Consider the following 23,486-nt stretch of genomic DNA (forward strand, 5'->3'; position numbering starts at 1 on the left):
CAAGTTGAGAAACTGAGGGAGGACACTTTGAATTGCTTTCCAAGGAGATGCCAACGTAGCTCGGCGTGATACACCCGCATCCCAACCATTTTCCCATCTGCCATGTATACTAGCTATCACTTCATGCCACAATCTCTCCCTTTCTCTAGGCCACCTCCACAACCACTTCCTTAAGAGAGCTTTATTCCTTAGAGCTAACCTTCCTACTCCCAATCCACCCTCCTCTTTACTCCTACAAACTATTTCCCAATTGATTAGATGATCTTTCTTTTCCTCCCCAGGCTCCCACAGAAAATATCTCATTATCCTCTCCAACTTCTTAGCTTCCCTAATAAAATCCTAAAGACAGAGAAAATAGATCGGTAAACTTGCTAGGATAGCTCTCAATAAGGTCACTCGACCCCCTATGGAAATGTAGTTCTTTTTCCAAGAAGCTAATCTTTTCTCAAACTTTTCCAGAATTGGGGTCCAAAATCTACTCTCCTTTGGGTTAGCCCCTAGAGGGAGACCTAGATACCGCAAGGGCCAAGAAGAAATGGGACAACCTAAACAATCTGCCACAGACTGAAGAGTCCTCTCATTCAAATTAACCCCTACCACACAACTCTTATCCAGGTTAATCTTCAAATTGGAGACATTCTCAAAGTGTTGTAACAATGCTTTGAGAATCCTCACTTCCCACCTATCCCCCCCTTCACAAAAAATTATGATATCATCGGCAAACTGTAGGTGGGTTACTTGGACATTGTTCCTTCCAATCCTCTAGCCTCTAACTTCCTCTTCCCTATCTGCTTTAGATATTAATCTACTGAAGACATCTGCAACTAGGGTGAAAAGAAAAGGAGAGAGAGGGTCACCTTGTCTAAGGCCTCTACAAGCTGGAAAAAAGTCTTTCACCACCCCATTAACCAAAACGAAGTAGTGGCAGGAACTAATACAGCCCTTTACCCAATTGCACCATCTAGCTCCAAACCCACAGCACCCTAGGACCTCTAGTAAAAAACTCCAATCCACAAGATCATAAGCCTTCTCCAAATCTAGTTTACAAACGAAACCTTGAGTTCCTGACTTTCTCATGTCCTCCACGCACTCATTTGCTATTACAATCTGATCTGTTATTTGCCTTCCCTGCACGAAAGCACCTTGTTCTTGACTGATGATGGAGGGTAGTACTACTCGAATTCCCAATGACAACACTTTAGTGGCTTAGTGGATCAAAGTAGTGTTAAGTGATTTGGTGCTATCATTAATTGATCTAGGTTCAAGTCACACTCTCACTCTTTTTTTATAATAAAAAAAATCCATTGAAAATTAAAAAAAAAATTAATACAAAGGGAAGGTGATAAGGAATCACCCGATTATCACCTGAAAGAGAAAAAGAAACACCCTACACCAAAATCAACACACTCACAACCTACGCAAGGCCCGAACAGAAACAAATGCCTCGCAAGAACACTACCCCAACAAAATAAAATAAAATAAAATGCAACTCCCACAGACTCCACTTGAGAACAAAATTAGTCCTCCCCATCAAAATCCTCATCCAAATCTTCTCCCTCAATCCACGCCTTCCCTCGTTCCATAAATAAGGACTTCTTGCGCCTCTCCTCCTTTACTCCTCTTTTTTCAAATTCCTCAAAAGCTCTTCTAGTGAAAGCCTCTCCACCCAAGAAAAACAATCCTAAAGCTTTACCAACCATAACATCTCTATCGCAAGCATCTTCAACTCCATACCACCTTCAAAAACTTCCTCTAGAACAGCGCTTCTCATCTCTCCTTGATACTTGGCACTCCTTTTCATTTCCTTTTTCCTTAAATTCTCCTAGACTCTGGAACTCCCCTTCTAGCACACTCACCACAAAAGCATCTTGACTATCAGCCCCATCCCCACCAAGAAACCTCTAGTCAATGGCTTTCTTGCTTGCCCCTCTTCTGCTATATACCCTCTTATATTTACTGAAAGGACCAGCACCATCTAGCCCCTCTTTCAAACGGGAGAAGACCTTCGTAACATGCACCAGGTGAGATCTACTAGGACCCTTATGTTTCTTCAAATTCACCACTCCTTCAATAGAGACCACGGAGTTAGATCCTTTCTTCTAACCAAATCAACTCCAATCTTACCCACTATCACTTCTCAACAGCTAAATTCTCCAAGCTCCTCTGAGAAAATGCAGGGCTCCACTTCACACCACTAAGACCAAGCTCAAATGCATAAACAAAGACTTCCAAAACTTGTGGTACCACTACTTGAGGAGGAGACAATCTTGTTTCAAGACATGAGGTCATGGGAACCAACGAACTATCCTCTGGACCAATTGAATATTGATCATGATCAGCATTTGAATCTGCTTCACTCGAAGCTTGCTAAGAATCCCCATTTGACCTTTCACCGAACCTTCACCAATAACCATCATCTTCTCCTACAACATCTTCCACAATATGATCATGACTTCTCATTAATGCCAACATCCACCCGCTCAACCTTCTCCGAATCGGTCCTCGGAAACTCCTCAGACTCCTCTCCTATTGTTTTTGCTTGGACATAAGCATTAGTTTTTTTATTTCTTTTGAAGGGCTACACAAAGGGGGGTAGCCCATCCCCCAACCCAAGTGCAAGTGGGATTCGATCCCAAGTCTCCACTACAACCAGCAAGAGACTTACCAACCCGTTGGTTGGCACTTTGCGGACATAAGCCCTAGTTTTTTTATTCCTTTTATTTGATGCCCCCAACTTCTTAGTAATTTTTTGAAAATGCCAAGAGAGCCCTTTTCTTTAGAAAACTTTAGCCTACCCAGCCAAACTTCAATCTTTTACTTGAAAAGTGAACCCCACTCAAAAACTCTCCCCCCTCAAAACTGCCTCCACCAACTCCCTTTCCTTACTCAAGAACCCCCCAACCCTTTGGTTTCACCTTGCCCTGCTACCAGTCCCTATGACTCAAACCCCCTTTTGCCTCTATAACCTTCAACTCTTAAAAATCAAATCCAGTCCCCAAACCACCATCGAGACATCCACCCACCACAGCATCATTAATACCAATATTTCCTAAAACACCCTTACCTTCAACCTCTAATCCCCACCTTCCTAACAGACTTTCCCCAAATCAAATTGATACCTTTCGTCTAGGGGTGGCAAATGGGTGGGTTGGGTTGGGTAAGGGTTGAATACCAACCCACCCATCTTGACCCACCAACCCACCATGACCCATCATCAGTAAACCTATTCATGGGCCCAGTGGCCCGACGGACCGGCTCGACCCCCAGACGGGCTTGAACAGACTTTTTGGCCCACGGGCTTAACCTCGGGGCAAAAAGCCCGGCCCGCATAAAATTCGAGCCAGTCTCGGGCTTTGCCAAAATAGCCCGGCCCGAGCCCGGCCCAGCCCGACCTATAGTTAAACCTAAGTAAAAACCCTAGATGTCCATTTGAATAAATTTTTTGATTTGAGAATGTTGTTGATTCACTTGTAGGCCCATTGTTCATTTAAATAGGGGAAAAAAACATCTAAATTAAAATAGAAAATGTCCATTTGAATAGGGAAAAATTTGAATTTCTTTTATTAAGTCGGGCTTCGGGCTCGGGCTCGGGCCCAAGTTGTAGGCCCGTTGGTCAGGCCGGGCTCGGGCTCGGGCCTAACATTTTTCTGTTAATAAAGAGTCAAAGCCCGGCCCGACCCGGCCCATGAACAGGTCTAATCATCAGTGCTTGTTAAAGGGTCATAACCCACCCCAACCCTGACCCACCCATATTGACCCACTTGACCCATTCATATATGACCCTTGCCCACCCTCACCCATACTAACCCACCTACAATCGTATATAAATACATAAACGGGTCAACCCGACCCATTTATGTACACGGGTTGGATCGACCCTCGTACCCGAAAATAACATTTTTTATGAAACACCTCTCAATGATCCACATGGCAGAAACGAGTCATGTCAGCCCATATACCCGAAAAATAATAACTTTTTGAGAGAAACAACTCTCCCGATATTGTCGTGTGGTATAAACGGGTCGGGTTGACCCATATACCCGAAATAAAAGAAAATACCAGAAAACACATAAATTAATCAGAAAAATTTAGAAATTACAGAAAAAAAAAAGTAGAAATTTGAAAAAAATAGCAAAAATTTGCAGAAAAATAATAGAAAATGCAGAAAATAGAAGAAATGTGAAGAAAATAGCAAAATAATTCAGAAAATAGCAAAACATAGCAGAAATTTCAAAAAAATTGCAGAAAATTGCAAAACAAATACCAGAAAATAGAAGAAAATACAGAAAAAAATGCAAAAAAAAAGCAGAAAATACAAGAAAATTGCAGAAAATATCAGGAAATTGTAGAAAATGCAGAAAAATAGCAGAAATTTCAGAAAATACAAGTAAATTGCAGACAATTGCAAAACAAATACCAGAAAATAGCAAAAACTACATAAAAAACGCAGAAAATACAAGAAAATTGCAGAAAAGTACAAGAAAATTGCAAAACATGCAGAAAATACCAAAAAATTGCAGAAAAATAACAGAAAATACCAGAGAATTGCAAAAAACTGCGGAGAGTACAGAAAATTTCAGAAAATTAACTGATGTTGGCACTGGATACAAGATTTGTCAACCAACTTCTTCACATAGAGTTCAATCACTTGGACAGTTGGGCTGATTTAATATTTCTTCACTCCCCACCTAACCTTAAAGGAAACCATGTTTCTTGTTCAGAAGAAACATTGATTTAATATTTCTTTACTCCCCACCCAACCAACTGCTTCAAAGGCAGAGGCCTTATTGATGAAATAGAAAGAAGACAACATTGAATATACTAACTTAATAGCCAATATATATAACTCTCCAAGTGTAGCCTCAAATAGATTGCCAAGCAAAGAAATGCATTATCTCATCAACCACATTGATAGAGAATTTAATTTGTTTGGTATTAAATAGATATCCCTCACCTCTATTAAATTTTTATATATCTAAGAAAAGAAACAGTTTAACCAATGAATAAACCGAATAGAATTTCTAGAGAAGTATATGGGTTTTCAACAATTTTCGCATTTTACTCAAGACTAATATTAGCATTCAAACAAAATTGGTTTCACATGCTAGCTACTAAAGAAAGCCAGAGAAATAAATATTCAGTCTCATTGGAAAAAAATAAAAAAGAGAAGTATTACTGAAAGTCTGAAACCACTTGAAAACAAACCCTAAAAATGGCAGACGAACAATGGAACAATGGTATTATATAAGAGAACTTATTTTCAAACCCACAAGCATATGAATTCACATGCCTTGCTTCAATGGCGGAACTAACATGCTTCAATGTCAAAACCAGCAAAGCTTTAAAGAACTGCGAAAACTTTGATGGTGGAACTAAAAGAAATTTACCTATCCAAAATCTCTTGGTTGCTTCAATGGCAGAACTAACAGAAACTTGCGCTCCACTTAAAACTACGAAAATTTTGGATGGCGAGTGGCTTGAAACCCTAATAACTTTCGACCTTGCACTTGATCTTATGACTGGAAATAAGAAAACCTTAAATGGATCTTCGATGGTGGAAGTTCGTTCAACTGAGAACTAAGAAAAACCTAAGATGTTTGTTCGACAGCCGACTCTACAACTTCTCTCTCGACCCTCTCCCCTTACCCTCTCCTCTTACTCTCTCTCGACCCTTTGCTCTTACTCTCTCTCAAGTCTCAACCCTCTCTCGACCCTCTCCTTGACCCAGGTGACCCATGACCCAATGGGTACCCTCGACCCAACCCTCTTTTCCTTGACCCTAATGGTTCATTTGACCCATATAACCCACTACTGAAATGGGTGGGTATGGGTGGGTTTTGAAGCGGGTGGGTTGGGTGGGTTAAAAGGGTCAGGGTCAAGATTGTCGCCCCTACTTTCATCCCCCACCCTTAGCCAAGCTCTACCGATTCACTATCAACAAGCTAGCGCATAGGCAGGCATACTTCAACAATGAAATGAATATCAAATCTTTCTCCTGCAAAGATCAACACCATGGAGACGAAATCAATTGAATCTAACCATCAACTCTTCAAAATTTCCCACATGCATCCCCCATCGAACGAAATGTTTTTAGACTCCAAGCACGTAGAGGAATCAGGAATGCCAAAAACATTAATCAACATCAGAATTTTGCATACAACTTTGCAAAGCGCTCCAACCAATGGATTCCACCTGCCCAACCTTAACTCCAAACATCTAGTCTTATCAAATGCACCACAACTTCTTCTGCATCCTTGTAACACATGAAAAAGAGAAAGAAACGTGCATTTAACTTTTCTCACTTTAACATTCTTTACCTGTCGATCCTCAACAACCCACTTTAGAAGTTCCTCCTCTTCAAGCTCAGCATTGGGTCGTCGGCAAATTGTCCAACTAAGCAAGCCTCTAACCTCCTAACTCAATCAAGAGTGCAGTTTCACAAAATCTCCATTCAAATCTCAAGGTCAACTAGTCTCGTAAATCTTGCAAGGAGATCAAAGAGCCTTGGAAGTCCAATAAGATCATTGGAACAGTTTTCTTAGGGCTGAAATCCTCCTCTTCTTCCAAAAAAAGTTTCTCAATGTCAAAGCTTTCGTTCTCTTGAAATCCTAGGCAGGCCTAGCAGAGTATTTTGTTTCTTGCTTCTTAGGTTGTGACGATCTAGTGAGAGTCCCCTATTCACTACTTTAGGCATCCATCGAAGGGATCTTTCCCGCCCTTGGTCCCTAGACTAAGACGAAGGTCAAGCTAGGGACAATGATAGACCCCGCGAACCATATCATCGACCCCTTAAGGCCTCCCACGTGACCTCTTTAAAGTCACATGGCATGTGCTTTAAACTTAAAAATGGGCCCATCCCATAGGTTCTCTTTAATAATGTTGTTTGTAGCCCACATTTAATCGGTCTCAAATTATTTGAAAGCCCAACTAGGTCCAACCTTTCTTTGCCAAAGCCCGGCCCAATATCAAACAAAAGGCCTTCTTGATCAGCATTATTTGTCCTACCATAACTGAATAGGGCATTTAAAATTGCACCTTCTTTGTTGGTGCCTACATGACCCATGGCCCAAATATCACTAGTTGTTGCTTTTTCTTGCTAACCGAGCGGATCAAAGGACCTTGGAGTGAGTCCACATCCCTTTGTAGGACTTTTAACTTGCCTTTCTATTGTAACATGTCTATCAATTGTCTGCCCAAGGCTACCACTTGTCAGCACCTGTACATAGGACCTGCCACACATCTTTCCTTCAATCGGCAGTTCCTTTTCTAGCTAGACTTCTGTTCTCTTGCCTCTTACTATCTCTTGTCCTGGACTTCCCAGATTTGTGAAATTTCATACCAGTTTGAATAACCAGTCCTTGAGTTGCACGTAACCCATCTTCTTCAACCTTCTCATCTTCCACCTTCCTTCACACTACAAAGAAGCTTCAATGGCAGTCACCAACCAGACAGGGAAAAACATTCCATGTGACCATATTTTCGCCATCTTGGGGATATCTTTAGGATAAATAGTGCTCAAATAAACAACTACAAACTAAAGATGGATAATTGTGAAAGGGGTGATACTGGCAGGGTGAGGAATTTAAAAGAACTAATCAAGAAGTTTGAAAAGATCTCAAATTTGAAAATATCCCTTAGACAAGAGTTGCCTAGCAGGGATTCATAAGGAGGGGAATGCTTTAAGTGCAGTAGCAGAGTGTTTAGAGTGTTCTATCACCCCTTGGCCCTTGACCTACTTGGGCCTTCCTTTAGGAGCTAACCCCAAGGAGAGCATATTATGGAACCCAATTTTAGAGAAGTATGAAAGGAGACTGGTGGCTTGGAAGAGAAACTATATTTCCTTGGGAGACAGAATTACTCTAATAATATCAGTCTTGGCTAACCTACCAATTTACTTCCTCTCTATCTTTAGAATTCCACCAAGGGAAGAAAAGAAATTAGAGAAAATCATGAGGGACTTCCTTTGGGAACCGGGTGAGGCTAAAGGAGACCATCTAATCAAATGGGATATTGTCTGCAGAAGTAAGAAAGAAAGTGGTTTGGGTATTGGGAATGTGAGAAAGAAGAGCTGGCTCTTTTAGGGAAGTGGTTATGCAGATGGCCATTAGAGAGGGAGAGTTTGTGGCACAAGGTGGTGGGCAGTATTCATGGGAGGTTGGAGAACAGCTGGGATGCAGATGTATCACGTCGGACTACTTTGGCAGCACCTTGCAGAGCAATCCATAGCTTTCGTCATCAGTTTTTCATGTTTGTCAAGTGTGATGTTTGTTCAAGGACTCAAATCCGGTTTTTTATCAGTAACCCAAATCTGGTTTTGGGAAGACTTGTGGGTTGGAGACAGGCCAGGCCTTTAAGGGATTTGTTTCCTTCTTTGTATTCCCTTTCCTTGTATAAAAATGAGATGATTTTGATATTATTAACACCTCCAATTTTTCCTTTCGTTCATAATTGGGATTTTGGGTTTCGAAGGGGTTTAAGGGATGAAGAGATTACTTGCTTGTCAGAGCTTTTACTTATTCTTGATAAAGCCAGTATTTTAAAAGCGCAAGGCACAAAAAAAGCACAAGGGCCAATTTGTGCCTGAGGCGCAAGGTGAGGCGAGTGCTGCAAAATTACAAAAAAAAAAGGTAGAAAATAAAAAAAAAGTCAGAAATTTCAAAAAAATGCCATTTTTTTAAATGCAAAAAAATCAAAAAATATTAAACATAATGTTAATGAAAAATATAAACTTAAATTTTAAAATAAATGTCTTAAAAAACCTATTATCTAAAATTAAAATACATAAACATAACATGTAAAGTGTATTCAAATAAAAACTTAAAAATAAAAGCAAACATATAAAGCATTTTCAAGCATGTAAAACCCACAATCTCTTTTTCTCCTTAATTGCATTGCTTCAAGTAGCTAATGTGATGTAAAACATATTGCATTCTTGATTCTATTGGTCGCCTTTGTACCACGACCCTCGAGGCAAGCCCGAACAAGTCTATGTTAGGGTCTGAAATTCTTATTTCTCACATAAAAAATAATGATTTTATAACTTTCATTGCCTTTTAAGAAGATACTTTATTGCAATGAATGAATGAGCAACATTAGCAAATAGGGGGTTCTCGAAGCTTCGATGAGCGAGCGAAATTATATATATATATATGGAATGGGTAAATTTTAAAATATATATTGAACTCTTTATTTTATAATAAAGTAACAAATAAAAGTTTAAAGCTTTAATTTGTAGGGGAGCTATTTGGACATTCTAATTGGGTTAAGCCCAAAATAATCATAGAATGGTTCAAAGTCCCCAAATCGTATTAGAAAGCGCATCGAACTGGATTGTGAAAACTCCTACCTACCCCTCTTTCTTTTCCCGCTAAGGAAGTTTGGTGTCAGACCAATTAGCTTGGTGACGAACTGAACCGATGCTATTCATCCGAATTTCAAACCAATTAGCTTGGTGACCAATTACCCCCTCCTTAGTCAGCCAAACTCAAGGGGCCTTTGTACAAGGAAGACAAATAATTGACCAAATATTGATTGCCAATGAAAGTGTGGAGGATTTGCGGAGATCTGATAGGAAAGGCTTTGTGTGTAAGTTGGATGTTGAAAAGGCTTACAACATGGTGGACTAGAAGTTCCTTAGTGAAGTCTTAAGAAAGTGTGGCTTTGGTGAAAAGTGGTGTAATTGGATCCTAGGTTGTGTTAGTTCCTGTCACTATTCAATCCTGGTGAATGGATTGGTGAAGGATTTCTTCTCAACTAGCAGGGGTATCAAGCAGGGCAACCCTCTCTCACCTTTACTTTTCACCTTAGTTGCTGATGTGCTTAGTCATTTAATCTCTAAGGCTGATAGAGAAGGTGTAGTTAGAGGGTGGAGAGTTGGTAGAAATGAGACCATAGTTGTCAAGGTGACTAGGCAAGGCTAGGCGACCATGGGGCGCCCAGGCGCCTAGGCGATGGAATCTATAAATATGTCAATCTATAGATTTCTATACTTCGACCTAAACTATTTTATAAGTTTAGGAACTAGGAAGGGAGTAGGTTCGGCTGTTAAAAATAATAAGTGCAGGAAGCCAGGAACTAGGAAGAGAGGAGGAGGAAGAAGAAGAAGAAGAAGAAGAAGAATAAGAAGTAGTAGTTGAGTTGCTGTAACTGCTCAAAAAAATGGGGCGAAGCCCCTGTTTTCTCAGCCACACTACCACAGAAATATACATACCAGAAGAAGAAGAAGAAGAAGGGAGGCGAATAGGGGTGGAGCCCTTGTTCTTTCAAAAAAAAAGCACTGAGGGAGGTGTTTAGGGGCGGAGCCCCTGTTTTTTCAAGAGAAAAAAGGCACTGAAGTTGGATTTAGGCGCCCGTCTTGTGTTTAGGCAAGTCGCCTAGGTGCCCGCCTAAGTCTCTAGGCGGTCGCCTAGTATACAAAACTATAGACATTTGGGCGAGGCGAAACTGGAAAACTGCCTAGCCCAAACGCCTAGGCGTTCGCCTTGACAACTAATGAGACCCCAGCTACCCCCATCTCCAGTTTGCGGATGACATATTAATCTTTTGTGAGGGGGCTAAGATTGAGAGGGTGAGAAGTTTAAAGGTGCTGATTAGAAACTTCAAAAGTATTTCCAATTTGAAAATCAATTTTTAAAAGAGTTGCATTGCAGGGGTTAATTTGTAGTCAAGAGAAGTGGAGGCTATTGCTGAGTGCTTAGAGTGTTCTATCTCTACTTGGCCTTTGACCTATTTAGGGCTTCCTTTAGGAGCAAATCCTCGGGAGAGTAGGTTCTGGTGCCCAATTGTAGAGAAGTTTGAGAAGAGATTGGCTTCATGGAAAAAAAACTACATCACTCTAGGGGGAAGAATCACCTTAATAAGAGCTATACTTGCAAACCTTCCAGCTTACTATCTCTCTGTCTTTAGGATCCCAACTAGGGAAGCTAAGAAATTGGAAAAATTAATGAGAAACTTTCTTTGGGAACCAGGGGAAAATAGGAAAGACCAGTTAATTAAGTGGAAGGTGATGTGTAGGAGTAAAGAGTAAGGGGGCTTGGGACTAGGGAACTTAATTCAGAAAAATACAGCCTTACTGGGAAAGTGGCTGTGGAGGTGGCTGTTAGAGAGAGTCAGGTTGTGGCATGAGGTGATCGGAAGCATACATGGATGCTCAAGGAATAGATGGGATGCTGGTGTATCAAGGCAAGCAACTTCGGCAACCCCTTGGAAGGTAGTGCACAATATTCTTCCTCAGTTCCTCAGTCATATCAGGTATGATGTGTGTGATGGCAACTCTGTCCTCTTTTGGGAGGACATTTGGGTTGGAGATGTTCCCCTAAAAACCCTTTTCCCCTCCCTGTTCTCAGTTTCTCGATACAAAAAAAAAGGTGGTTTCCAAATTTTGCTCCTCATTAGAAACCCCTTGGGCTCGTACTTGGGATTTTGGGTTCCGTAGAGGCTTAAGGGATGAGGAGATTGAGTGCTTAGTCAGTTTACTCTGCCTTCTTGAGAAAGTTTGTCTGAACCCCTTTGAACCTGACAAAAGAATTTGGATACCTCAATCGGAAGGATCTTTCTCTTGTGCTTCTTTTTTCAAATCCCTTTGCTGTTCTAACCCTCAACAGGCCTTCCCTGTTAAGGAAGTTTGGTGCAGACCTGTTCCCCCTAAGATTTTGGCATTCTGTTGGGAAGTGTACTATGGGAAAGTAAATACGTTGGATAATCTACAAAAGAGAGGACCCTTTCTTTGTAATTCCCCCAACTGGTGCATCCTGTGCAGATCTCAGAGTGAGGACTGTTATCATTTGTTAATTTCTTGTTCCTTTACTGCAGAGTTATGGGATTGGCTTATCTCTTTGTTTGGGAGTAGTTGGAACGTGCCAGCAGATTTAAGACTGCTTTTTGATCCCCTCTACTTTTGTTTTGCAACAGAAAAGGGGTAAAATCATGTGGAGGTGTGCAAGAGCTGCATTGATTTGGACAATCTGGGAAGAAAGGAATGCTAGAACTTTTTTGGAGAAGGAAAGGAACCTTCAAGAGATAAGGGACTGCGTTTTGGTTAGGGTGATTCATTGGCTGAAATCTTTTACTTGTTTCACCAATTCTCCTATAATGACATTTGGAGGGATTAGGCAGCAGTGGCAAGCTGTTCCTCTTCCAAGACTAAAGTGAGAACAAGCTGGTCAGCTCCTCCTGCAGGTTTATTGAAGTTGAATCTTGACAGAAGCAGTCTAGGAAACCCAGGTCCTTCTGGGTTAGGTGGGGTATTGAGGAATGAAGTCGGGAATGTGATACTTATCTTCTCAGGTCCTTTAGGAGTGAGAGACTCTACTATAGCAGAAATGTTTGCTGCCTTGCAAGGTGTACAGTTTGCAGCTCAATTAGGGGTGAACCAGCTAATAGTTGAAGGTGACTCAAAGGTTGTAATAAGCTGGTTGCAGGACCCAGAGTCAGTAGTTTGGTGCTTCAGGAATGAAATTAAAAAGTTCAAGGTGCTGACAAGGAACATGGACCTAAGAATACAATGGGTGGGGAGATCAGCAAATGCTATGGCGGACTGTCTAGCCAAGCAAGGGGCAGCTAGGGAAGTTCTGTATTGGGCACAACTGTAACTTATTACTTCTGTTTTCTTCTTTAGTGGAGAGATCGCAGCTCGTGCCTCTCCAAGGGCTGCTTGTATGTGCTAATATTTCCAAATTAATAAAAAGTTCATTTATTTATCAAAAAAAATGTTTGGTGTCAGGTAGTCCCCCCTCCCACAAAATAAAAAATAAAAAATCAGGCCTTCTGTTGGGAAGTAGCTTATGGGAAGATTAACACTCTAGACTACTTGCAAAAGAAAAGGCCTTTCTAGTGTATTTCCCTGAACTGGTACACTCTTTGCAAATCCGATGGTCAATCTTGTTATCACTTTCTAATTTCTTGTTCCTTTGCTGCAGACATTTGGGATTGATATTTTCTCTCTATTTGGGTGCAGGTGGAACATGCCAAGGGAGATTAAGTTATTGTTTGACCCTGCTAACTTTGCTTGGCCAGAAAGAAAGGGAAGAATAATGTGGAGGTGTGCTAGAGCAGAAGTGATTTGGACCCTATGGGAAGAATGAAACACAAGAATCTTTCAAGAGAAGGAGAGAAGCAAACAACAGACTTTGGAATGTGTAATGACCAAGGTTATACATTGGCTACTAACTCTGGATTTTTTTTAGACAGTTCTCCTTTGATGATATATAGAGGAATTGGTTTTCAGTGGCATCTAGTTCAATGCAGAAGATCAGACCAAGGCCGGTGTGGACACCTCCTTTTTAAGGGTTTCTGAAATTAAACTTTGATGGGAGCAGTCAAGGTAATCCAGGTCCTTCAGGAATTGGAGGAGTCAAAAGGAACACAAAAGGGATCACACTAGTACTTTATTCAGGACCGGTGGGGATTGGAGACTCTTTAAAGGCTAAACTGTTTACAGTGTTACAAGGTGTTCAGATTGCAGAAGACTTAAATTTGGAGAACCCGGTAATTGAAGGGGACTCACAAGGTGGTGGGAGGTTGGTTGAAAGATCCGGACTCGGTGATTTTTTTTTTTTTGTTATCAGCACCCGTACTCGGTGATTCATTTCTATAACACCAAATCATCCGGACTCAGTGATTTGGTGTTATAGAAATGAAATGAAGAAGTTTTAGTGGTTAATGCAGTAGATGAATCTAAGTATACAGTGGGTGGGGAGAGAGGCTAATGCTTTGGCTGATTCATTAGCTAAGCAAGGGATGATTAGGGATCAGTTGTATTGGGCACAATTGTAATTCTGTTCTAGCTCTGTTCTAACAGTGAGGCTGCAATATCCTCATGGTTTTCAATAAATTTTAAAGATCTTTTACTTATCAAAAAAAAAAAAAAAAAACAGTGCTCAGATAATCAACTGCCAACCGCAAATCTCTCACAAAAAAACCCATCTAAATGGGCTTTTACAGAGATAGGCACTAGAAGAAAAAACTTCTGACTTAGACTTAGGCCTAGCAACTGCACCAGAACTTTGTCTTCCACAATAAAGTTCTTGGAATTGGACTCAGGAGACCACCTGGACACAGTAACTGTACCTGAGTTCAACTTTAAGCACACAGAGTCTAACCCAACCTCTTTTCCTTCCAATTCCAACAGAGCCTTACTATCTCCAAAGGGTGTTAAAATAATGGTACAGTTCAGTTTCAGCTCCTTTAAGACCTCAGCTACTATCCAATCTATGGGTGGTGCATTAACGGTCAGTATTAATTTCTTCTCCCAATCTTTCTTTGAGGCACATGTGAATATTTTACCATCACTTGCAGCCTGTCCTACTATCAAGGCTTCCACTTCCTCGCAATGCCTCTGCTCCAATTCGACTGTCTCTTTACCTTTCTCCCGTATTACCTCTGCGCCTCTCCAGGTCTCTTGCACTTCCTTTTGCTGACCAGTGAAGTCCTCCAACAGGCCTGAAACTTCTTTCCAGCCAGCAGCTGACTTTCCTTCTGAGATACATACCATTTATTTTTTCCCAGCTCCGAAAAATTCCACAAGCGCCAGGAATCTTCCCTTCTCATTCTGTCTTCTCTCTGCCACATACTTTCTGTCACCTTCTTCTAGTATCCCCTTGCACTCCTGATTCAACTCACCTGACCTCTTCCCCAACCAAAAGCACCATCGCCCTTTTCATCTCCCTAATCTTGAGTGTCGGTTTCCTTTTCACCCCGATGCTCTCGAGAAGGAACTGCTTTGCTTCACAAACTTACCTTCCTCCATCTTTTTAGAAGATGCCTACACTTGGCACCACGAAAACTTTTTTTTATAGTAACATAAAAGAAAAATTTATTAAAAAAATCACAAATTACATCAAGGAGTAGAGATTACACCATCAGACGTTACAAAAAGCTAATCCAGATTACATTATTGGATCTCAAGAGCATTCCAAAAGGACCCAAAATCTGATTTAGAGGTTTGAAAATTTGAAAGGATGAGCACCCAGCCAGAAATAGCCCATCCAATAGACTCCACCACCTTCTCTAAGTCTCGTTTTTTTATGAGTAATAGTAAAATTTTATTAATTCATAACCTGATTTAGAAATGTAATTTCATACAACAACCCATGCAGAGGCACAAGCTGCAGCCCCTCCTAGAAGCTTACAAGTACACTAAAATAAATTACAGAAATCACAGTTGAGCCCAAAACATTTCTTCCCTATTTACCCCTTGTTTGGCTAACACATCAGCCATAGCATTTGCTGATCTCCCCACCCACTGTATAGAAACCAACATATGCCTTGTCAGCCACATGACTTTCTTAATTTCATTCTTGTATCACCAGATGATATCCTCAGAGTTTTTCAGCCAAACCATCACCACTTTGGGATCCCCTTCAGTTATTAACTGCTCTGCCCCCAATTGGTTTGCAAATTGTACCCCTTGTACAGCAGCTAATAGTTCTGCCCTAATAGAGTCTCTGAGTCCTAAAGCTAAAGGACCCAAATAAAGCAGAACAACCTCTTCACTCTCATTCCTTAGAACACCCCCCATTCCAGAAGGCCCTGGGTTACCCAAGCTACTTCCATCAAAGTTCAGCTTCAGTAACTCCCGATGACTATCCTCGAATACTCTTCTGTTTCTTTCTCTCCAAATTGACCAACACACAGCAAAAGGAATACAGCTGCACACAATTACGGCTTTTTTGCTGCCCTTATAGGAAGGCCATTTGGAAAAGATTTCCACCAGAGACTCAGGGAGGAACAGCTGCGAGCCAAACAGATCTGAATAATAACTCCAGAACGTCTCAGCCACTGAACACAAGAACAAATGAAGTACTGTTTCCTCAATTTCTTTGCACATATGGCAAATGTTTGCATGTGAAAGCCTCTTGACTTCAGATGGTCAGTCGTAAAAACACTATCCATAACCACCAACCACGCAAATGCCTCCACCCTAGGTGGAACAGGACTACCCCACACACCCTTACAACTCTCTTCCCCCAGCTGGTTTTTAATCAGAGCTAGATAGAATGACTTTTTTTTATCAGCAACACAGAAAAGATTCATTGATTTAAAAAGTCATGTACAACAAGAAGCTGAGGGCGGACAAGCAGTCCATAGTTTCCCACTAAATACACCATTGCCACAAACAACCCTAGTGCCAATTCCTTTAATAGTTTAATTACAACACAGCCCAAAGGGTAACCCAACATAAACCTCCGCTAACTAAAATGTAGCCCAAAACATAGATTGTCTTTGAACTCCTTGTTTAGCTAGTCCATCAGCCATGCTATTAGCTGATCTTCTAATCCACCTTAGTTGAATCACCATGTCTTTAGAAGCCTGTTTGAAGCGCCTGAGCTCGTTCCTTAGTTGCCAACTAATTCCTTCCCGTCTTCAACCAGTTCACCACAGTTTTTTGAGTCCCCTTCAACAATCAGCCTCTCAATCCCCATTTCTTTAGCTTTCTCAACTCCAAATACTGCAGTCTCACCGTGCAGCTTACATAAGGAGCACCGATTTGGGGACAAGCATCAAATTGGTCTTTTTCTCTGAAGCAGGTCACAGGTATTGATGGAATCATGGAACACTTTCCAACGGAACGCGCTGACTTTAGGAGGGATGGGGTAAGTCCAAATCTCCTTGACAGGGAAAGAAGGGGAGGAATCAGAAGCAACTTGAGAATTAAAGAAGGATTTGCAAGAGAAAGACCTTGACTGATTGAGTGCCCAAACTCTAGAGTCTGAACCACTGTCCCCCCAAGATTACAGAGTTCAGCAAATTAACTAAAGCAGAGACACTAGACAATTCAGATTCTCTCAAATTTCTAACAAAACCCAGATTTCAATTCAGATTTGAAAGTGAGCAGGAAGAGAAAATAAAGTCACTAATGGGTTTTCCTTTGAAGCTGGAGAGAGCAAAAAGGGAAGGGAACACCTCGGACAAGGGGGAATCCCCAATCCAAATGAAAGTATTTCATGGATGGCCTTCCAAGGAGCAGCCAAAGTAGCTCTATGCAAGCAGCCTGCATCCCAGCCATTGCTTGACGACCCATGGATACTTGAAATAACTTTAGTCCATAATTTATCATTTTCTTTAGGGAACCTCCAAAGCCATTTACTTAACAGAGCCACATTTTTCATCTTCACATTTCCTATTTCTAAACCCCCTTCCTCTTTCAACTATCTCACCTTTTCCTACCTAACCAAATGATCTTTTTCCCCTCCCCAAGCTCCCACAAGAAATCCCTCATGATCTCAATTCTTTTAATCACAACTTGTGGCATCCTAAAGATCGACATGTAATAGACAGGAAGATTAAAAAAGGCGCAAGGGCCATTTTGCACCTGAGGCGCAAGGCACAAGCCAAGGTGCACTATTTAAAAAAAGGATAAAAAATAAAAAATGACAAAAATTTCAAAAAATTATAAAACATAATATTAATAAAAATATAAACTTAAATTTTAAAATAAATGTTTTAAAAAACCTATTATCTAAAATTAAAATACATAAACATAATATGTAAAGCATATTCAAATGAGAATTTAAAAATGAAATCAAACATATAAAACATTTTCAAGCATATAAAACCCACAATCTCTTTTTTCTCAATTAAATCAAATAGCTAATGTAACATTTTACATTCCTAATTCTACGAGCCACCTTTGTGCCACGCCCCTCGAGGTAAGCCCAAATAAGTCCATGTTAGGGTCTTAAATTCTGAGTTTTCACACAAAAAATAATGATTTTATAGTTTTAATTGCTTTTAAGAAGATACTTTATTAGGATGAATGAATGGACAGCATTACCAAAACAAGTCCATGGACTTGTTTGGGCTAGCATCGAGGGGCGTGGCACGGGGGTCTGAGGGCGGAGCCCCTGTCCCAGCCGCTAGACTCAAAAAAAGAAAAAAGCGTCAAATTTTCAAAAGGTGCACGCATGGGCTAAGGTGCAAGGCGCACCAGGCATGCACCTTTTGAATGGGTTGTGCCTAGGACCTGGACAAGGCGCCTACCCTAAAATGCGCCTCGCCTGTGCGCCTAGGCATGCCTTTTAAATCACTGTAGAGAATCCTTCTCCTTTTCTAATCCAAATCTCCACAACCACTTACCCAGCAAGGCCATATTAAACACTTTCAGCCTTCTAATTCCCAAACCCCCATTCTTCTTTGGTCTACAAACCAAGTCCCAACTCACCAAGTGAAGTTTCTTAGGACCTCCCACCCCTTCACAAAGAAACTCCCTCTGTAGCCTTTCAATTTTCTTAGCCACCTCAGCTGGTATTCTCAAGAGAGAAATATAATACATTGGCAAGCTAGACAGAATGCTTCTAACCAAGGCAATTCTGCCCCCCAAGGATAAGTACTTAGCCTTCCACCTATCCAGCTTCTTCTCCACTCTCTCAATGATTGGCCTCCAAATAGATTAAGCGAAGGATCTGGCACCAACCGGCATCCCCAGATACTGAAATGGAAGCTCCCCAACTTGACATTCGAATACTACAACACAATTCAACAGCACTTCTCTCTCCACTTCCCCTACCCCAATGATAGTGCTCTTTGCTAGATTCACTTTTAAACCTGTCAACATCTCAGAGTTAGCTAGAATTGCTCTCAGGCTAAGGACTTGGTCAATAGTAGCATCCAGGAAAATTAGCGTGTCATCAGCATATTGCAAGTGTGATATACATGGGCCATCAGACCCAGCTTTGAATCCCTCAACAAATCCATACTAAACAAATTTAGCAAGCAGCAAGTTAAGAACCTCCATTACCAATACAAAGAGAAGAGGGGACAGGGGATCTCCCTGCCGCAGTGTCATGGGGCTAATCGACGGGGCCCCGTGCGGCGCTCGATGGGGTCGAGAAAGCCTACAAATGCAAGCAACAACACACAAAAGGAAACAAGAATGCACACAAATTAGACAAAAGGCAACTTGTATTAAATTAATCAGTGGTAAGCACAAACACACAATACAGTGTCGAGGGGATCTCGTGCTTAACCTTTACACGCTTATGAGCTCACTCGACTACCTACCTCCCCTCAAAGAGTACGTTAAGCTTTTGAGGGAGTGACAAAATGATACATCAAAATACTGAATATTCATACTACTATTTACATAATTGCCATTGGCATACCCCCCTTTACAAAAAGAGTACAAGGACCCAACCCAAGACACTTAGATGGCGTGCTGATGGCGATGATGGTGGCTAATCCGTCACAGCAGGCCCCTGGATGCTTGAAAAAAATCTGAAGAAACTCTGTTCAATGAAATTGAGAAAGAAACCAAAGAGACACAAGCATAAATCAAGCTCCTCCATTTTTCCCCGAAACCCATCAATCTTTGAATTTCCTCCAAGAAACCCCATTCCACATGATCATATGCCTTCTCAATATTGATTTTACACACCAAACCTGGCCTACCAGACCTGATCCTATAGTTAATACATCCGCTTGCTACAAGAACTCCATCCAGAATTTGTCTTCCCTCCACAGAAGCCATTTGAGACTCTCCCACCACTATGAATGAAGGGAATAAGATTTCCAAAGCATGTTGTCTAACATGGTTCATGTTACAAAGGTGTTTCTGAGAGATGGTCTGGTAGGTGTTGAGCCAACCAACAGATACAAAAGCATAGTTGTCAAGGCAACGTCTAGGCAACAAGACGCCCTTTGAGGCTCACCCCACCTAATCGCCAAGCAGTTTGTATATTTTATTATAAAATGCATTTATATTCTTACTTTTTTTGAGATTATAATTATAAAATAGACATTATTAAAATAAAATATTCATTTTGTGAGTTGAAACCTCAAAGAGTTTAAAACCTGAACCAATAAGTAAGGAAGAACTTAAAATTTCTTCAGCCCCTATATTTTTTGAATTTTATTTTCTTTCTTCTTTTTCTTCCCATGAATATGTTGAATTTTTATACTTTAACATTAAGTGTATACTTTTTTTAAAAATTATGGATAATTTTTAATGAAATATGGTTATAGAACCTTGAAAACTATGTACAAAAGAATCTATAAAAGAAGAAAACTGAAATCTAGATTTTCTCGTTTTGAAAACCCCCAAGTGGAGAAGTGACCTTTGCAGATTGGACAATGAGAACGAGATTCATTCAGCATTCTCCCAAGATGATGATCTGAGAAAGGTTGGCTTGGGAGAAAGTTTGGTTTGTTCAAATGAAAATAGGAGCTTTGAGTCCTCTTCCAATGTGGATCCGGAGAAGAAGAAAAGGAAAGTGTGGATTTGAAGAGTTCAGTTGATAGAAGGGTGGAAATTGGAAAGTCCCTAGGCTTATTCTTTTTGGGAAGCGAGAGTCTTGTTAGGAAGCCTTTGAAAGAAAGAGGAAGGAAGAAAGTTTGAGGAAAGCAGTTGGTGATCTTGAAAGAGAAAGTTGAGATAAGGAGGGGAGCAGTGAAGAGTTTGGAGAGATTGAAGATTAATTGCGCTTCATGGGTGCAGATTTGCTTATGAAGTATCAGTGCAAATTTGTTTTTCTTTTGAGCTGTTCTGTTGTAAGTTTTGTCTCAGTATGGTTTAGGAGTCTTTCCGAGGTGCTTGTGCAAGTGTTATCTTAACACTTGTTTTGGATGTATCCAGTTTGTTTCTTTAGGTGCCGTTTGGTGCGTCTTTTTTGCACGGTCTTTCGGCTGTTTACAACCCGGGAAGACCCAAAATCGATATATTCCCGTTTGGCACGCGGAAGATCTAGCTGCCAAAAGATGCAAGAAGCCCATTTCAGGATGATTTCGGGAAGCTTCAAATGAAGCTTCTCGCATCTTTCGCGTTTTAATCTCGCGCAGAAAGACCCGAAAAGATGCACGGAAAGATGCGCACTTGCCAAACGGTCTTCAGGCTGCCCAGATCTTATGTCAAAAGCCCAATGCGTCTATTGGCTGTCAGAGCTACAAGAAGATCTTCTCAAAAAGACTTGCCAAACGGGCCCTTAATAAAATTTTCTGTTTACTTATCAAAAAAATGCAGTTTTCCAAAATCAAGATCCAACAACCTAGGCACGTTAAAGGTAAATCAGCAGTTGGTTTTGTCTTGAGAACAAGGACTTGAAAAGGAACCTGAAGGAGAAACATGAAGTTGTTTTGCACGGTCATTGCAGCTACCCAGTAATGCAGAAGGCACACTATCTTCATTTTCGATTTCCCGATCTTCCTCTTCAATGGCCTCAAAAACACTTGCCCTAAGCTCAGCCTAGCAAAGAAAAAAGTTAATAAAAAAGACTCAGATGCAGCATTAAGGAGGGGGGCTAGGAGTTCTTTTCATTATAAAATTGTGAAACATGACTTTTTGGGGGGATAATTAACAGAATTTTATTAATGATAAAATGAAAGCATAAAGTAGAATAGAAAGGAGGGAGGGGTCAAATCTCTTAACCCTTCCTGAGAGTGAAATACAACAGATCCTGAGGGAATCAAAACAAAAAAGTCAATTTATACCAAGTTAAAACAATATCCTTGTAGTTTATGTAAGAGAATGGGAAAAAAGCACATCCCCTGGGGGCCATGATAAAGGGGGAAATTTGAGTATCTCTATCCTCCTTAGACTATAACCATAAGTCTGAGCATGTGCTCAGTCATAAATTATCTAAGAACGATATAAGGGAATCCAAAATATTATAATAAATGAAATAAAAAACAAATCCAATATATAGATTCACGTGTTATCAATCATGAATATGTCCTATAGGACCATTTCAAGTTCTCTCGTGTACAATCTTCCTCTGAATTCCAACCCTGCAAATATTTGAGGCATAAATCTCGTCATTCCAATACATTCTTCCTTTTGGTTTTGCAAGCGGGAGCTCTTGGTTTTAAGGTTACGACTGAACTTTTCTTCCTATAAGTACTCTACATCTTATTGTTTGTTTTCAGTCAGCAGAAACATAATCTAGAAACAAATTTAGTAGGCTCACAAATAAAACCGCTCGTTAGCCAGCAAACAGTTACCCGCATAAGTTCATTCTCCAACGACAATTCCGCAAATGTGCTAGGGTTTCGACCAAAACGCACTCAGACTCCTAGATGTAAGGGAAACCCTAGACCAACTACATCACATAACTCAACCAACTGAAGCTTCCTAGTACTATTCCCCATCCAAAAGCAAGCACCCCCACCCGGTAAATTCCACACGTCACCTATCAAGATTCCAATTTCCCGCCGAATGCAGCCGGAAGAAAAAAAAAAAAAAAAGAAACGAAATATGTAAATAGTGACAGATAACAGAAAAGGAATTCAGTAGTTACTCTGATCTTAGCGAGAACACCTTTCTTCTCGAGAGTTCGAGTCACTAGGGTTTTGAGGTCCATCATCTCCCTCGTGTAGTCGTCCATTTCTTTCCTTCTTTTCCTTGCTTGCCGGCTCGCTTCTTTTCAGTTTTCACGCTACAAAATCCCTGGCCTGGAACCGAAGAAGTGAAGAAGCAGAACAGCGACAGAAAGGAGATTTGAAAAAGATTTTTATTTTACCGGGGCGGGGGTTTAATAAAGTGATTTGATTTGGGTAATATTAATCGGAGACCGGATCTGCTTCTCACACTTTGCGCATCCTCACACCGGTAGGAGGATGCAAATATGACGATCAGATGAATGCTATGTTGGTTTTTGTTATCCAACCTCAGAATGTTTTGGTTCGTTTTTTAAATTCTCATGGAGTAAATAATAGTTTTTAACAATAAAGCAAAGCAATAACATTATTACACATGTGCAATTAAGTATGAAACTATGAATTAACTTTAGGTATTAGGTCTAGCCCCATTTTGGTATCCGTATATATTTCGTGACGTGTCAATTTAGTAGCTGAATTTTTAAAACGTCCCAGTTTAGTTAAAAATTGTTAATCCTCTTAAATGGCATGTGAAATAATATAAACTAGCTGAGGGGGCTTTTTCAGAGGTGCTGTATTGGAATTCTAACATTATTAATGATATATTAAGATAATGATTTATTAATAAGAAACTTATAAGTATTTAAGTTTTGAAGATAGTACTCCTTAATTTTTTTTTGCATTTAATGAATATATTCAATTTATATTACAAAAAAAAAGTCTTGAAACTCATATAAAACTTAAAAAAAAGATAATCATATGCTCGTTTTTTAAATATTGTTTCAACAAAACATCTCATATAAAAGAACATGATCATAAAGTGATAGTCCTAAGTTTTACTTCATATCTGTTTGCTTCACATCTAGAACTCCCAATTGACCCGGATGGTAGGACTATTTGGCCTAGGAACCATCCAAGCAATTGGTTATGTTTTACCCCAAACCTAGTCCATGGCCAAAAATCATTGAATCAATCAATGACCAGTTGACTTGGGCAGTCGAATTGTCGACCCGTTCAATGGTTTTTGGTTATTTTTTATTTTTAAATTTTTGTTGTCAAAATGGGCCATCTGTTCGAACCGGGCGGTCGAACCGTCGACTTGAAAACCGACGGTCAAGATGGTTTCATTTCTAGGTCATTTTTTCTATATGTCAAGAATTATATGAAATAACTTTGTAGTT

General features: G+C 40.4%; 1 protein-coding gene across 3 annotated transcripts in view; it reads right to left on the minus strand.

Annotated features, from left to right (window-relative positions):
- LOC104599337 (protein TONNEAU 1a-like) overlaps positions 1-22,597 on the minus strand; it is a 54,395-nt gene extending 31,798 nt beyond the window's left edge. For all 3 annotated transcript variants that reach the window (XM_010261841.3, XM_010261842.3, XM_088898102.1), the window contains exons 1-2: positions 22,227-22,597; positions 21,043-21,175 (exon numbers count right to left, since the gene is read on the minus strand). In XM_010261841.3, coding sequence (XP_010260143.1) covers positions 21,043-21,175; positions 22,227-22,313 — 220 coding nt within the window. In that variant the 5' untranslated portion in view covers positions 22,314-22,597. The remainder of the gene's footprint in view (positions 1-21,042; positions 21,176-22,226) is intronic.
- Between the last annotated feature and the right edge of the window lie 889 nt (positions 22,598-23,486).

The sequence above is a fragment of the Nelumbo nucifera genome, chromosome 2, assembly GCF_055504915.1.
Source record: "Nelumbo nucifera cultivar China Antique chromosome 2, China Antique-T2T, whole genome shotgun sequence".
Classification (NCBI taxonomy): Eukaryota; Viridiplantae; Streptophyta; class Magnoliopsida; order Proteales; family Nelumbonaceae; genus Nelumbo; species Nelumbo nucifera.